The sequence below is a fragment of the Chrysemys picta genome, chromosome 2, assembly GCF_011386835.1.
Source record: "Chrysemys picta bellii isolate R12L10 chromosome 2, ASM1138683v2, whole genome shotgun sequence".
Classification (NCBI taxonomy): domain Eukaryota; kingdom Metazoa; phylum Chordata; order Testudines; family Emydidae; genus Chrysemys; species Chrysemys picta.
In genome coordinates, this window is record NC_088792.1 from 113,774,973 (window position 1) to 113,793,147 (window position 18,175).

The 18,175-nt window shown below is 40.4% G+C and overlaps 1 protein-coding gene across 4 annotated transcripts in view; it reads right to left on the reverse strand.

The window, feature by feature from the left end:
- EPB41L4B (erythrocyte membrane protein band 4.1 like 4B) overlaps positions 1-18,175 on the reverse strand; it is a 263,311-nt gene that overhangs the window by 137,280 nt on the left and 107,856 nt on the right. For all 4 annotated transcript variants that reach the window (XM_065584005.1, XM_065584006.1, XM_065584004.1 and 1 more), the window contains exons 5-7: positions 14,099-14,143; positions 10,516-10,568; positions 6,450-6,570 (exon numbers count right to left, since the gene is read on the reverse strand). In XM_065584005.1, the coding sequence (XP_065440077.1) occupies positions 6,450-6,570; positions 10,516-10,568; positions 14,099-14,143 (219 nt within the window). The remainder of the gene's footprint in view (positions 1-6,449; positions 6,571-10,515; positions 10,569-14,098; positions 14,144-18,175) is intronic.

An 18,175-nucleotide genomic window follows, 5' to 3' on the forward strand; every position in this document is an offset into this window, starting at 1 on the left:
GAAAGGACAAAGTTGACAACTGAACTTCCAGATAGGATCTGCCTGTAAGAAGCCAGTCGTTCCAATAAAGGAAAATGATGTAGCCATTTCATCTCATCTGTGCTACCACCACTGAGAAGATCTTGGTGAAGACCTTGGGTGCTGTTGTCAGACACATTGGGAGTCCTCTGAACTGGGAGTGTTCCTGTCCTACAAGAAACCTGAGGAACCTGTGGGTCAGGTGAACATCCACAGGAAAGTAAGCATCTTTCATGTCGAGAGCTGCTCATCATACGTCTTTTTTCTAAGCAGGGAATTAATGAGGCCAACTTAACCATGCAGAATTTTAATTTGTGAATATAAACATTTAACTGACGTAGGTTAAGAATGGGCCTCCATCCTACCTTTTTCTTGGGAACTATGAAATTGTGGGAGTACAACCCTTTCCCTGGATGCTGAGGTGAAACTTGCTCTATAGGTCCTCGTTTGAGGAGCAAGTCTACCTCCTCGTTTGAGGAGGATCTTCTCATGAGCGCAGACCCTGAATAGGGGCCAGAAAGGGGACTTCTGAGGAGGTGGAGAAAGAAATTTGATGGTAGCTAACGTGGATGATATCTAGTACCCACTTGTCTGTTACAGCCCTCCAGTTGTGGGCAATGTATGCTAGGCAGCCACCAAAGGGGAATTTGGAAACAGGTGAGGATGATATCATCATTATGTTGCAACTCCCCAGAGTCCGGTCAAAAGTAGCCTTTAGCCAGTGGATAAGGCTGGGTAGCTGTCGTTGAGGTATGGGGCTGCATACCTTGGCCTCTAAGCTCTTGGATGCTTGCATGGTGGTTCATATGGTCGTTGGTGCTAGAAAGGCTATGGAAGAGGTCTCAGCTTACATACCTGTTTATGATGCTTCCTCTGTGATGCTGGCAGACCAAATGCCAGCTCATGTCAAAGTTCCCATGTCTCAATTGAACACTGACAAACACACAGCTGGAACCAGTCTGGCTCAACTGTGCGTTAGTATTGTTAAAATAGGTATTAGAATTACAAGAATGTGTTTAGACCTTACTGAATGCTTGTAAATTGCTGCATGCATTAATCTCACTTATAACATCTGTATCCCATATTGGGAGGTTGTATTGTGAACCTCTGTGACTGTAAATTAATGTGAAGGGCTGATCTTAAACAGAAGGTGCTATGTCCTTCCCAAGAGCCAACCTCCATTGACACCAGACAGACTATTGTTTGTTGTTCTGCTCTCTCCCCCATAAAGATGAGTCATGCACGTGGATTCCTCCTTATCAGCTGAGTTTGCAGCTCAGAGCACAGGGTAGGAAAGGATAAAACCCCCCAACATAGGTATCTCTATGCTGCTTGGACTCTGGAAGGCAAGGTTTTTCCAGGCCTAAGCAAGAGATTGCCAGCTGCTTAGCCTGGGTTAGCCCTAAAGGACATATAGAACTTGTTGATTATACTTGCTTCTATTACCTTTTGAAATTAAAGAATCTAACTCATATATATCTGTTTATCTGCTTTAACCTTGCAAATAACTCTGTTTTCCCCCCTATATAATAAATCTTTAGATAGTTTATTATAAGATTGGCTTCAAGTGTTGTCTTTGGGTGAGATCTAAGGTGCAATTTGTGATGTTGCACTCAATATGATTTTATGAAAATATGCTAACGAGTGTGAATATAATGAAACTGGAATATGTTTCATCCAAAAGGTCTCTTGTAAGGTATCATTACAAAGCTTATAATCTACTGAGTGTGGTCATCCTATTTGTATAAATGTATCATTCTTGTATTTGAAATTAGAAATATGAAATAACTCTGACGTCTTATTATAATTATGCAAAGTGTGGGCCATTAATGGTGGTTTGGAATCTTGATGGCTCCCATCAACTAGGACAATTGGTTGTAAATGGCTCTATTTACTTGCAAGCCTTCCTGTGAGTCAGGACAGGAAGAATGAAGGCTTGAGGTCTCATAGGACATGTGACCATGTCACCTCGTACTGGAATCCATCTTAAACCTGGTGCTTTTCTATTTAGAAGGAAGGGTAGGAACCCAGAAAGAGATAAAGGATTCCAGCCCTGTGCCAAAGATATAAAAGGGGGTGGAACAGAACAAAGGGGCGGCCAGTCATGAGAAATCCCTGAGCTACCATCTGAGCTGTAACTAACAAGAACTGTACCAGAGGAAAGGATTAGGCCCAGACTAGAAATGAGTCTAGTCTGTGAAAGAAGCTTATTGGAACATTCCTGAGGGTGAGATTTACCTGTATTCAGTTTCTTAATGTATTAGGCTTAGACTTGTGTGTTTTGTTTTATTCTTATTCTGTTGTGTCTGTTATTACTTGAACCCTCTTAAATCCTACTTTTTATACTTAATAAAATCACTTTTGTTTATTAATAAACCCAGAGTAAGTGATTAATACCTGGGGGAGCTAACAGCTGTGCACATCTCTCTATCAGTGTTATAGAGGGTGGACAATTTATGAATTTACCCTGTATAAGTTTTATACAGAGTAAAATGGATTTATTTGGGGTTTGGATCCCATTGGGAGCTGGGTGCTGGAGATAGGTGACTTGCTGAGCAGTTTTGGTTAAAGCCTGCAGCTTTCGGGGCATGGACCAGACCTGGGTCAGGGTTGCAGCAGACTAGCATGTGTGGCTCAACAAGGCAGGGTTCAGGAGTCCCAAGCTGGCAGTAAAAAACGGGCTCAAAGGTAATTCTAGCACGTCAGATGACAGTCCCAGTCTCTGTGACCGACCCCAGTCAATTGTGTGATGGGTTAAGTGACTGGTCCTTTGGAACTGGAAGTAACTTGAGTATTGCTGTGATTCTTGGTGTAAAGGGCCATCTATCACAAAGGAACACTTATCTGAGGGGGGGGAGGGGCGAAATAGAATGGACTACCCCAGGGGACTATCTGGGACTCCATATTAAGGCTGTTGTAGTGCCTGAGGAGTTTACACTTGATAATTGGTTGGTGAAAGCTAAATATAGACCACCACAACCAATTTGGGGTTTGTGCCCTGCTTCCTAACAGTCTGCCTTGAGGTTGGTACTCATGGTCTTCAGTCGTACTCATGTTCTTCAGTCATTGCGAGCCTCTTTGGGGCCGAGGTATAAATGACCAGGAAGTCTAATCCACTGCAGCTTGCAGTGAGGTTTTAGCCACGAGTCTATCTTCCTCAGTAAGGGCTTGGAATTCCGCCTTGTCTTCCTGGGGGAATTTTATCTTAGAATTCCAGGAACTCTGTGTAGTTCATAAAATAATATTTTGCTAACAGGACCTGGTAGCTAGAGATTCTGAACTGGAGACTGGTGGATGTAAATACCTTCCTCCCCAGAAGGCCCAGGTGTTGTCTGCAGCAATGGTTTTAGGGTGTTGCTATCTGAATCTTTCTGTGGCTGCTTGTACTACTAGGGAGTTCAGGGCTTGGTGGGTAAACAATAATTCTGCCCCTTTCACAGGCACAAAGTAATATTTCTCAGCCCTTTTAGTCATAGAAGTACAGGTTGCTGTTGTATGCCATACCATTCTAGCTGGTTCCATACTGGCCTCATTCACCAGGAGAGCTATCTGATTGGTCTGGTGGGCTGCAGAATATCCAAGAGTTTGTGCTTCGTATCTTGAACTTCTAATGGAATCTGAAGTTCTGCTGCTGCCCTCTGCAATAGTTATTGATATTGCCTATGGTCATCAGGCACGAATGGTGAAGATGGGGCAATTGCCTCATCAGGTGAGGAAGAGGATATGCTTGTTGATATCACCTGATCCGGCTCATCATCTTCCTCCTCCACATATTCCTGAGAAGCCAGATGCTGTTGTCAGGAGGAGAGGGACAATGTGACGCTCTTGTCGAGTGCATGGATCTGGGTGACATGCATAAGGATCTCCCAGACCCCAATAGGGTCACTACTATGGGTCAAAGGCTGTTTGGGAGGGGGTAGTGGTGGTGGTGGCAAGGCATTATATATGAGAAATCTCTTGGAGGGTAATCCTACCTGAGCCCAGGACAGGTCCAAGAAATTCTTGAAGTCCTGTCTATGCTAACCTCCCTAGGTAGGTGATGGCTCATACTGGACATAGGATTCAGCAGATGAGAAAGCAAACTCCATTGGCAGTACTGTCAATGACAGGAAGGAAGCTGTGGCTCCTAGACAGACTAGGAGAGTAACTTATTCTCCTTGAGGTGGCTCCTTTTCTGGGGTCAAAATGTCACTCAGAAGGATTGGACCCAAAAGTAGAGGACACTGTTGGTCCAGGGTAGTATATGTCTCAGTCTGTCCTGATGTTCTAGACATCCCAGTTGTTGGTTTTCGCCAGATCTGGTGCCACGACAGACAGTGGTTGGTGGATCCCTATGGGGCCAGGCTAGTTCTGTCAGAGAAAGAGTTCTATCTAGAGCTCTTGGTTGGTACAGGTGGTTGTTGGTCTTCTGGCTAGAGATCACAGTCAGCATCAGTGTCAATGCTGGGGCTGGTACCATTGGAGCTTTGTTCCTGCACACTTTTACATCATGGTCCGGAGGCTTAGGCAAACCTAAGTCCTTGGGACCTGTACATGGAGACTCAACTGACTTGGAAGGAGTCGAGGAGGGATCCTTCTTCTGGAAACAGACTTAGAGAGGGATCTGTTTTTATGTCTCTGACAGTGCCCCTTATTCTCTTGACAAGACCAGCTTAGAGTTAGCTGATCTGACCTCTGCTCCAGAGCTCATGCTCAAAAGTGCGATGCTCAAGGACTGAGATTGACATATAGGAAGGCATCCCGAGTCTGGATCTGACTGAAGTCTTATGGCTTTCTCCATGAAGTGTTTCCTCAAGCAAAGCTCTCATCCCTCTTGGTTCTGGAGTGGGAGGAAGCAACAGATAGTGCATTTGGTGGAGATTTGTGCACCAATGCAATAAACAGAGTGAGAAGAAGCGAGGACAGGACACACAGTTTTTAAATCCCAGAATTCTGAGCATAGTCCTACTCCCAAAAGGGGAGACAGAGAGAGTCCTCAAGGTTGGGAAAACTAAGCTACACTAACTATACAGAATACTATAAAACTCTATAAAAACACTACCAGATTATATACAATTATATATAACAGAGATGAAGACAGTGCAAGGATACCTCCAGATACAGAGGATTCCGACAAAGGCCATGCAGCAGTAAGAAGAAACCGAAGAGGCGGTCAGTCTGCACCTCCCCTTATATCCTCGGTGCTGAGCACAAGGAGTTCCAAGGTGCAGACACGGACGAATGGACACTACTTGCAAGATTTTCACTCTCAGGTGTATGGTAGAATACACATAGGGACCAGTAATAAAAAAAACTTTGGTGTTATGGGGCCTAATTTTAAAACTGGGCTTCCATTTCTGAGGGCACAAGTTTGCATCCACAGTTCGTTCATGCTTTTTAATGACGATTTGTTTGGGGGAGAACAATTGTACCACACAAATAGAGACTTGGTTTGAAAACCACGCTTGACTTCAATGTAATGTCATTGGAGTCCATAACAATCTCAAAGATTCCAAGAAGCTATACTAAGCCAAACTCCCATTTCTCAAAAAAGTGACTTATCAGAAAAAAATAAAATTGCATGCCTCTAATTTGTGGTCAGTTTCTATGACAGCATGAGAAAAGCAAGTTACAAAACTGCATATTAGTGCCTCTATATCCATTTGTTAAGAAGAAAGCATTAAAGTTCCAAATGTCCAAGTTATTCCTTTTCCATTACTGCTAATTATCTCTTACTCCACTGAATTGCTGCCATGTAACTGGTTATAGCTGCAAATAGCACAGTACTACTGCAACAATCCAGATTCGTAAGTGCTCCAAAGTTTTAGAAAAACTGCATAGTGGCTAATACAATCTTCATAATTTCCAATAGTCAAGTTCCTTTTGACCAAAGGGGACTCAATATTTTGGCTTTAAGATGAAGATTTCTGAGCTAAGACATTTCTGGTTCATGTCTCAATTTCATCCTCATCCAACCCCCCCCCCCCCCCCCAAAATAACACACACAGGCTGGGAGGGTTGGATTTAGGCTTCTGGTTTGATACCAAATACCTGAAATCTTTGAAAGATTGAGTGTGTGGGCAAAAATAGATCTTTGACAATGCTACCTTAACTACAAATTAAGTGAAGGAGTCTTGCTTGCTTATGTGAAAGAGGCTTGGAAGGCATGAAAATTCTCACTTGTGGAAAATGAACTCCTTCAACACAGGTCAAGGAGAAAAAATTGAGCCAAAATGCTGAAACTTGCAATTAACTTAACCACACAACCCTGTCTGATGTTAATGCCTGCCACTTCTTTAAAGGGGTTCTAGAGGTCTCTAGAAAACCCCTAAAACAACACACATTGAGACTGTTTGACCCCAAAACAGGGGTCTAGGCAGCAATATTTGATTTTGGAGAAGAATCTCTTGTGTAACTTTATTATAACTGACACCACCACACAGGTACCATACCTGCACTCTTTCCATTTCTGAAAGATATCAAATTCCATAGCTTCAGTCTGGTTTGGTGTAAATCTGAATTCAGACACTAGTTCTGGTGTGTGTTCTGGGTGCTCACACTCTCCAAGTTCAGCTGGAATCATTCAGAAAGCCAGAAAAAAGGTCACTCTGTCACCACAAACATTAAAAAACAACTTGCTTCTACAAAGATACTTCCATATCCCCATTTAGCAACCTACCGAAGAAGTTTTAGAATATACATTTGTTGTTGTCATCTGTATATGTACTTAAGTTCTGCCATCTCAAATTACAAATCAGACTAGAAACTCTATAGGAAAGTTTAGGACACAGATTCAGACTTCTAAACACATGAAATACTGCTACTTCTTGCATTTAAGGGATTTCAGGAGGAATATAATTTCAATTCAAAACAGATCAAATGCACTGCTTTTACATACAAGGATACTCTGCATTTCCTTTAATTGAAACATGTATTTTTTCCATCACTAAGTAGTGTTTTCCACGATTGCATATTTCTTCCCATATTGTATATATGGAAATGTAACGATACAGTAGCTAGTATCAAGAAATTGATTATAGCATTTTCTAAAACCCCAACACTATCATAATTTTCATGTCTGTAGTATATATTTGGGAAGAGCTTTTTTTTTTTTTGGAAGGCACAGATTGAGCCTGGTATTGATCCTGCAAGGTGTTCAGCACCCTATAATTGAGATCAGAACCCTACTGAATTGAGCCCCGAGAAATTTGGTGAGAAATTTCCCACATGGTTCCATGAATGTCTGACCTATACAAATAATTTGCAATTTAACTGCTTCAGTACTGTTTAACATATATGCAGCAAACATGCATCCCCAATGCTACCACATACAAATGACACATGCCTACATATGTGCTAATGTTGGTGCTTTAATGGGTACTTTTAGTAAAAGTGATGGACAGGTCATGGGCAGTAAACAAAAATTCACGACCCCATGACCTGCCCATGATTTTTTACTATATGCCCCTAACTAAAACTTGGGCTGGAGGACCACAGGTAGGGGTGGTCTGGGGGCACCGTGGGTGCTGAGGGGGGTGGCCCGGGACCCCCTCTATTATGGGGGAGGAGGCGGGTGGGGTTGCACGGCCAGGGACCCCCACTGGCACTAGAGGGTGTGTGTGTGCGTGCGTGCGGGCAGTGGCGCAGAGCCTGGGACCCATGCTTGGGGGGGCGGGGAGGGAAGCGCTGCACGGGATCCCCGCTGGTGCTGGGGTGGGGGGCCAGGCGCAACCCGGGACCCCTGCTGGTTGGGCGAGAACCACAGCTAATGGGAGCTGTGGGGGCAGCGCCTGCGGCCGCGAGCTACATGCCAAGCCCCCTGGCCTCTCTGCCTAGGAGCTGCAGAGATATGCCAGTGGGAGCCGGGGAGCCCCAAGGTAAGCACCGCCCACACCCCAAACTCCCTGCCCCAGCCCTGAGACCCCTTCCACACACCGAAACTTCTGCTGCTGGCCCAGGGTCAGCACAGGCCGCTGCAGAAGTCACGGAAAGTCACAGAGTCCGTGACTTCTGTGACAGACACGTAGCCTTATTTATAATGCATCTGTGTTCTTGCTGCCATGAACAACAAAGGAATTAAGAAAGTCAGTTCTGTTGAAGAAAATCTACTATTGCTTCATGTGAACATTACACATAAAAGTTGCAGAAATACAGAATGGAAAGACTATTTACATGGAAAAATAGTCTTTTTGAAGATAAAAAATGATAATGAATTATTTTAAGTGATCAAGGACACCCAGATTAATTGTTAGCCAACAATTAAATTTATGACCAAATTTTAGGGTTTCTAAAATATTAAATATAATGAGATCATTATCACATGTATATTTTTTGCTCAACAGTATTTTCCAATGTGAATTACAACAGTAAAACATATACACAAGTTTTCACAGAGACATTTGACAACTCAGCTGCTGTTTTGTGTCTGAGAGGAGTCAGAAGCCTCTGATGCCGATAAGGATAAATCAGCAGAGCCAGTTTTGTACATTTAGCTTCCCTGGCTGGCTCAACAGAATGCAAATTTGTTGACATTTGAGGCATAGTCCTAGGTCCATCTCTTTTCTCAGGTTTTTACTGGAGGTTCAGGGATGAGGATGGCTTATTTTGGAGTGTGTTCTGCATTCTAACGTGTAAATAGACAAATTATAAATAAATGCACCAACTGGTGGATGCATTTTAAAATGAGGTAGCTACCCAGGTGTCTTTAAAAAGTGTAAAATTATTTCACCTGTAGAGACACCACTGTCTCTTTAATGTAGAAAGAAAAATAAATGTGTAATAGGATTTTATAAATGTGATAATGCAAACAGACAACTTGAGATATTTAAAATATATTAGGAAGAGTTCACTTGTTGGTTTCAATTAGTAGCTCAGAAATGCAGCTGGTTAAGTGAATTGTGTCAGAGTGACCTTAAATATATAATTTAATGTATTGTACCAATTATTTTAGACTGAATAAAACCAAACTTTAAATACTATATAAAGTGGAAGTTGCAATACAGGAGAATTCTAAAGCAGCTACAAAAGCATGAATAGATGCTTCTCTCCACATTTTTCTTTGCATTATCTTTGAGATGTAAATTGTACTTTTGTAAAGAAAACACCAGCTCTTAAGGCAGTTAGTTGAAACAATAAAAGAATTAATCTAATAGAACAATATTATTCATAAACCAGCCATAATGGTGAAGTAAAAATAGAGTCTTGGTTAAGAGAAAGAATCTGGCCCCCATTTAAAATGATTAACACACCAATTCCTATGTGACTTGCCCTTTTATCATCCTGCTCACCCTTAAAAAAGCCACACTAAAAGATACATTTAAATTTTGGGTGAAGTTTAAACTACTGAGGAGGGAATAATCATTTTACAGTTCTTTAAACTCCTCTGCTTATTTACAAGTCTCCAATATCAATATAAAGGAAAGAAATATACAAGAAATGATCCAAAAATTGTAATTCTAATATCTGCAGAGAGAATTCAATATTACAGTGCCAACGTACGATGTTATTTTAGAGAAAGTTACTATAAGTACCTCCAAATAGAGAAAAATTGATTGGATCAAAGAAAAAAATGCCATCACCATTTATAAGCACTTTGTTTTGACATACAGTTTTTAAAATATTGGTTTTGATACTGGATAAGAAAAATTTCTTTTATGATACTGGTAATGCCGTAAATGGATTACCTGCTCTATTCCTTTTCTTAGTAGAGATATAATTCTCCATATCTTTGATTACCAGAACTGTAGACATGTCAAGCTGTTCTATGAACAGTTCTCCTTGTCTAAAATTGTGATGAAGTTACCGGTGCTTGTGATATTCTAGAGTCTCCACAGATAAAAATAAGTGCATAACAATTTGAAGCTAATGTGGGCTCTGGACTTTAACCCAGAAGGTCCATGTTGAGAGAGTAAAGAAGCAACATGAATGAAAAGAAAAGGGAGTAAACAATTCCTTTATCATCTTTGTGTACATTCACAGTATGAACAAAACTGTGCAATATGGATCACAATTGCATGGGAAATGATGTTATTGTTATTATTACTACTTTTGCCTGGTCTTGTCTTCCCTGAATTTTGTTCCTAATCCTAGGTTGAATTGAACCGAGAATTTCAAAGTCAATCTAATCCAAAACCACTAATTGGTCCCAAAACACTCAATTTGAAGGATCCAAAGCCCATTATATTTAATGGAAAGACTCTTTTTGACGTCAGTGGACTTTGGACCATGCCCAATATTAGGCCTATGCTCAGTCAAGCCATGGCACATAATTTCAAAACAATGAACTTGAACTGAGTTTCATTACAAAAGTTTCACAAATGTCTGATTATGAGTCAGAGATTCTAAAACTCAGCAAATTTATGATACTAGTGACTAACCACAATAAAAATAGCTGCCACTTAAACAAATGTACTGTCAATTAGTGCCTATTCATGACAAAAGGGAAAAATATGTGAAGAAATTGTTGGTCAACTTTTTAAAATAAAAGGTTATGCAAATTCCTTCTAAATAGTCACATACCTTGAAGACATAGAGCTGCTAGTTCCACAGCAGTATCATACGGACATTTCAGTCTTTAAAGAGATGAAACAAACAATAAAAATATGTATCAGAGGGGTAGCCGTGTTAGTCTGAATCTGTAAAAAGCAACAGAGGGTCCTGTGGCACCTTTAAGACTAACAGAAGTATTGGAGCATAAGCTTACGTGGGTGAATGCCCACTTCATCAGATGCATTGTCTTGTGTCTGATGAAGTGGGCATTCACCCACGAAAGCCTATGCTCCAATACTTCTGTTAGTCTTAAAGGTACAATAAAAATATGCACATTTCTTAAATTATACTTTATATAAGCCCTTTCTCCAGAAGAATCTAAAAGAGTTCTCCAACAGTCTAACTGAAAATAAAATATTGACTCCAAAGTATCAGTTAAATTGCACGGTATTTAGATCATTCTAATACTAATATTTCCATTTAATTAAGTTTAGTTACAAGTTAGTAATTAAACTAATAATTTCTTAGTTTAGTAATTTCTCATTAATACTGAAAACATGATATTCTCAACTATAAATCATGTTTAAACTAACACTGAAAACATTAATCCAGAAGAAGAAAATAGGTAGTATTCCTACAATGGATTCTAGGAAACACCCCAGTCTAAGATTAAATATTTTTCTTTATAACTTTTAAAATAAATAAATTATATATATATATATATATATTTACCTCACAAATGCACAATTACATTTGTCAAAAAGAGTGAGGCTGCAAAAAACATTTTTAAGCGTCTTAAATAAGAAGTGTTGACACTATTATTGAGTGTTTTTTCCACTCCCTTGTATCTGTCATACTGACAAGAATGGCAAGCTCACATTACATTTTAAATAATCATACAGATCAAGACATTCTTTGCCCTAATTACACACAGAGTATAATCATTTTCCCATTTGTATGTGCCACTTGTTTTATTGTGTAATAAATAATAAACTTCTGGTTCAGATTGAAACCTTCTAATGTCCTAAAAAACCAAAAAATACAATATTTACTGTAGTTTAGCTATTTATTAACCAAATCTTTTTCTTGCTCTTCTATGAAATCATGGTTTAAAGACTTCAAGATGCAGAGAATCTTCCAGCAAGTGACCCGTGCCCCATGCTGCAGAGGAAGGCAAAAAAAACCCAGGGCCTCCGCCAATTTGTCCTGGAGGAAAATTCCTTCCTGACCCCAAATATGGCGATCAGCTAAACCCTGAGCGTGTGGGCAAGACTCACCAGCCAGACACCCAGGAAAGAATTTTCTGTAGTAACTCGGATCCCACCCCTCTATCATCCCATCACAAGCCATTGGGCATATTTACCGCTAATAGTCAAAGACCAATTAATTGCCAAAATTAGGCTAGCCCATTATACCACCCCCTCCATAAATTTATCAAGCTTAGGCTTGAAGCCAGATATGTCTTTTGCCCCCACTACTCCCCTTGGAAGGCTGTTCCAGAACTTCACTCCTCTGATGGTTAGAAACCTTTGTCTAATTTCAAGTCTAAACTTCCTGATGGCCAGTTTATATCCATTTGTTCTTGTGTCCACACTGGTACTGAGCTTAAATAATTCCTCTCCCTCCCTGGTATTTATTCCTCTGATATATTTGTAGAGAGCAATCATATCTCCCCTCAGCCTTCTTTTGGTTAGGCTAAACAAGCCAAGCTCTTTGAGTCTCCTTTCATAAGACAGGTTTTCCATTCCTCGGATCATCCTAGTAGCCCTTCTCTGTACCTGTTCCAGTTTGAATTCATCCTTCTTAAACATGGGAGACCAGAACTGCACACAGTATTCCTGATGAGTCTCACCAGTGCCTTGTATAACAGTACTAACACCTCCTTATCTCTACTGGAAATACCTCGCCTGATGCAACCCAAGACCGCATTAACTTTTTTCACGGCCATATTACATTGGCGGCTCATAATCATCCTGTAATCAACCAATACTCCGAGGTCCTTCTCCTCCTCTGTTACTTCCAACTGATGCATTCCCAGTTTATAACAATAATTCTTGTTATTAATCCCTAAATGCATGACCTTTCACTTTTCACTATTAAATTTCATCCTATTACTATTACTCCAGTTTACAAGGTCATCCAGATCTTCCTATATGATATCCCAGTCCTTCTCTGTATTGGCAATACTTCCCAGCTTTGTGTCATCTGCAAACTTTATTAGCACATTCCCACTTTTTCTGCCAAGGTTAGTAATAAAAAGATTAAATAAGATTGGTCCCAAAACCTATCCCTGAGAAACTGCACTAGTAACCTCCCTCCAGACTGACAGTTCACCTTTCAGTACGACTCATTGTAGTCTCCCCTTTAACCAGTTCCTCATCCACCTTTCAATTTTCATATTGATCCCCATCTTTTCCAATTTAGCTAATAATTCCCCATGTGGAACCGTATCAAATACCTTACTGAAATCGAGGTAAATTAGATCCACTGCCTTTCCTTTGTCTAAAAAATCTGTTACCTTCTCAAAGAAGGAGATCAGGTTGGTTTGGCACGATCTACCTTTTGTAAAACTATGTTGTAATTTCTCCCAATTACCAATGACCTCAATGTCCTTAACTACTTTCTCTTTCAAAATTTTTTTCCAAGACCTTGCATACTACAGATGTCAAACTAACAGGCCTGTAGTTGCCCAGATCACATTTTTCCCTTTCTTAAAGATAGGAACTATGTTAGCCATTCTCCAGTCATATGGTACAACCCCCGAGTTTAAAGATTCATTAAAAATTCTTCTGATCAGTGTTTAGCAGTCCCACTTCTTTCTTTGTTTTCTTCTTATTTATATGGCTATAGAATCTTTTACTATTTGTTTTAATTCCCTTTGCAAGGTCCAACTCTACATGGCTTTTGGCCTTTCTCACTTTATCCCTACATGTTCTGACCTCAATAAGGTAGCTTTTCTTGTTGATCACTCCCATCTTCCACTCCATACAGAACACAATGTCCAGTTTCACCACCATATATTGTTCAAATTAAGAGCTCTCAGGGCTTCTCAGTTTCTTTTAAGGGTCGTATTTTGACTATTTCTCATTTCAATTTCAAATATATGTAAGATAACAGGATACATAGGATTAGTATGATCCATATAAGTTTATTTATTTTAATCATGTTGTACGAGTGTATTTTATTGTTGAATATTTAACAATGGCTAATTGCAGCATAATGCTCACTTACAATTAAATCTGTAACATGCAAATAGCCATTAAGGATAATGGAATTGTTAAAACTATGACACAGAAAGCTCTGCATAATATTGTATGCATAGATATGTTTCTACCACCTTCTGACCAAATGAAAAAGTTCTTATTCCACTAGATTTTATTAATTTGATTATGATTAATGTATGTGTATACATTTCTGTATTCTAATGGAAAAAGAAAAAACTTACAAGAGAACACTGGATCAGTAAATACAATTTACAGTTCCTTATATACATCTTTGAATAACAGAAAGGATCAGCAAGAGCTTATGGGCTTAAAGTAATACTTTTAACCCTTAAAGTGGTGCTCTTTTACTTACACTTTAAGCAAGGTTACAGGAACAAAAATGTACTTACTTTCCGGAAAGAATGTCTTGTCGGAGCTGTAATACAAACAGGTACCTAACAAATAAATTAAATAAATAAATATAAGCAAACAATCAAATGCATACAGAGTCATCTTTTCAGCTCTTATCCCTTTGTCAAGAGTACGCTCTTAGTCAAGACATTTCCATAAACTGATTTTGTAAGTTACATGAGCCTTCAGGATCAATTATAAAGAGCACTGCACACACCTGTGGGATGCTAAGTACCCTTAACTCTCATTGAAGTCAGTGGGAGTTCAGAACATTTTACACCTCGCAGGACTGCTCAACATATTGCAGGATGAAGTCGTAAAGCAGCATTTCAGGAACCCATCCTTATTTAAGACCGCACTGAAAGCATGTACTCAACTTTGAGCATGAAGCCTTAATTCTACTGAAGCCAATGGGACATAAGCCCATACTTAAGTGCTGTCCTGAATTGCAGCCTAAATGAGCTCTGAAGTCTAAAGGCAATTATGGCTTTATTTTAAAAATTAAAAGAGCTTTGAATGAGAAGAACAAAGATTCCATGAAGAGTGGAGATAGGCCTACCTATTTAGTTTCTATCTTTGGTACTTACATGGCACTCATTGCTGTAGCGTCTAGGGGTATGTCTACACTGCAATGCAAGCTGTGCTTGAGCCCGAGCTCAGGGATAACTCCCTTTGTGTCTACACTGCAATTGCGCTAACCCAGGGCTCGAACCCAGAATCGCAGGACCCTGCAGGGCTGGAGGATCCAAGCTTGAGTCAAGCTGGGACCCAGGGTCCAAACCCCTTTGCTTTGCAGTGTAGCCACAGCCCTGCTTAATTTGGTTCTCAGGCAGAGGTGAGGCACACGGGGGGAGGGATGTCACATGCCCCCCCAGATTTGCTGCTTGGCTTGTACTGAGCATGCTCACCACACAGACTGAACATGCTCAGTATCACTGCTGAAGCAGGCTGCCTTCACTTTGTCTTCCCCCCAACACCCCATCAGCAGGCACAGGTTATCTCTGTTCCCTGGAGTCAGCTGGAAGTATCCCACAATTCCATCAGATAATTTCCCTACTCTTCTCTATCCCAACAATCTGCAATCCACTCTATTGAAAATGGAAGCCCCATCCTCTTTTGGCAGATGTTCAATTTAGCATTCACCCATTCTCTTCTGATCTTCAAGCGCACTATCAGAGAGCCTCCTGGATTTGCAATGGAGAGTGAACCGATCAAGCCTTTTGCAAAACGAGCTGCTTTCTGGTAATGTGTAGGGTGGGCAGTGAAGTTTTTCCACAGTGCAACATGGTCCTAGGGCTAGAGCGGCCATATATCAGGGGGAGGAGGGCGGGTGCTAGGTTCTCTGGGATTTGGTAACATTGACTCGGGTCTGCACACTGCAGTATGGACACCAGAGCCCTAGGTTCAAGCATGAGTTAGAAAGTTCTTAACGTAGGGTTAAAATACAATGTAGACACTCAAGTCCAGAGCTCCCTAACACAGGTTAGTTGACTCAAGTCCCACTAAATCTGGACTTACATTGCAGTGTAGACATACCCTACATGCCTCACAATCTTTAATTGTAAATAAATGCCCTAACTCAGAGATCCTCATTTTGTAGATGGGGATGTGGAGGCACAGAGAGATCAAGTGACTGCCCAAGGCCACACAGGGAGTCTGTGGTGGAGCAGGTAACTGAATCTGGGTCTCCCAGACTAATGCCCTATCCACATGTCACTCTTTCCTAAGCCTGAGGATTCGTTTGTTTTATTTTTATTAAATCAAAGGTTTGTGGATTGGAAAAAATCACAACCACCTTGCTGCCTGGGGCATCTCACCTGGCCTTTCCTGCCCCCTCCTCTCCTTCCCCCCAGCAATCTCACACTAAGGGCTAGTAGTGCATCTGGTGTAGATGTTCTATACTGATGGGAGAGAGCTCTCCCATCGGTATAATAAATCCACCTCCATGAGAGGTGGTAGCTAAGTCGGAAGGAGATGCTATCCCACTGACATAGCACTGTCTACACGAGCACTTAGGTCAGCGTAACTTACGTCACTCAGGGGGTGGCTTATTCACACCCCCAGGTGAAATAAGTTATACCGACATAAGTGGTAGTGTAGACCAAGCCAAAGTGGCTCCTGCCTTGGGTCTTCTGGAGCAGGGTGTCCCTCTTTGAGGTTAGGGGATGGCAAGGGTTGGGGCTGCCCAGCCTCTCCTACCCCCACAGCCGCTGAGGGGGCGAGTTAAGAAGTGAATGAAATGAGTAAAACATCTGAGCTCAAAGCAGCATGATGCATGTCTCCAGTCTTCAAAAAGAAGAGCGTAGCAAACGTCTCTATTAATTTCTCTACTGCAATTGAAAGACATGTTGGGAACAGAATAGGAAGGATCAGGCACTGTGAGTCACCAGAACCTTGTGACGAACAACCTAATTTTTCACATTCATGTGTTTGGGAAATTGTGAGCTGACCTTTCAATATTTAGAAGACTGAATCAATTCAAAATAGACAGGGGAACAGGAACCAAAGGCATGTTTAGGAAGCTTTCCTGTGCCCTATGCAGTAGAAAAGCTCATGGGAAAAAAGTAGGGGTCAGGTTTTTACACATGCCTAACTTACATACACAGCTGATACCTGGGTTGCCACTTACATGTCAGTATTTGTATATGTAAAATTAATTGTGCACCACCCCAGAAATCTGGGCTTAGAAAAATCTGTCCCTACTATTTGCTCCAGGATTTCAAAATAACATGAATGCTGGTAAATTTGGGGAGAATAATCCAAGCAATACCACCACTTTGCTACCCTGAGGAATACTGCAACTCTCTCTATACCTGACTCACTGTTATTTCCTTTTTCTGTGCAACTCTATTATTGCACCTCAATTTCTGGTATCCCACTTCAAGCAGCAAAATACATTCTTCAAAAGAAACAACCCATTGTTATTCTGACTAAAACTAATGAAGCCCTGTAGACAAAAATGCCAGCAGATGCCTTCCTTGGTGCATTAAATTTTAAGAAATGTCATCACTTCCCCATAAAAGTATTAACTGTGTCCATATGATTTTTACAGCCTCAAAAGGCATCTGCATCTGTTAAAAATAACTTTATACAAGACAAAGATCTAGTGTAATTTCTTCTTCAATTAGCTCATTTTGTTACCACTATAAATCTTCCCCCCTTCCCTTGCACTGAATTTGCACCTGCTGTCCTGGTCTCTTACCGAACTCTACAGAATGTTGGGAAATACAACCTAGCCAGAGTGGAGGTTCGTTAAAAAAAATTAGAATGACAAAGGCAATTCCATTTTCAAAATGCCCTTCTTTTGCTGTTTAAAAGAAAAAATAACTTGCATATAAACAATGTGAAGGCTGTGTTCAAATTGCTTCTGTATTTGTTTTCATTCATAAACTCTGTTACGATGTAAGTTTCCTAGCTGATAACTATTACATTATAATTAAGGCACTTAAAAACAAAATGTAGAAAATTAAACCAATATTTTTCTAAGTAGAAGTAGCAATTAAAGTATTTTTAAGATTCCTCTGCAATTTTCCTTTTTAGCAGTGATTGGATTATATAGCTCCAGAAGCTTACAGTCCAAACTATAAAGTTATAAAGTTTATAGCCCTTTATAGGAACTGCCTTACTAGATCACATCAAAGATCCATTTAGTCCAGTGCCCTTTCTCTGACAATGATTGGCATCAGATGCTGCCGAGGAACGTAAAAGAAATCCTGTGATAGACAATGGAATAACGTGCCCATTGGGGAAATTTAACACCAGTTTAAACCCTGAAGTATGAGGGTGTATATCTATTCTAAAATGTTTTTATATATCATCTTACATAATGTAACTATGAACCTTCTCATTATACATGCAGATGTCTAATCCTTTTGGGAATCCTACTGAACTCTTGAACTCAATTATATCAGTGGCAGTGAGTTCCATAGGTTAATTATAGACTGTATGAAAAAGTGTGTCCTTTTATCAGTTTATTGCTATGCAGTAATTGATAATGTATATTAAGGCTCCTATGGAAGTTTCATAGTAAATAAGTGGGCAATTACAATTAGCTCTTTAATCTTCTTGTCACACAG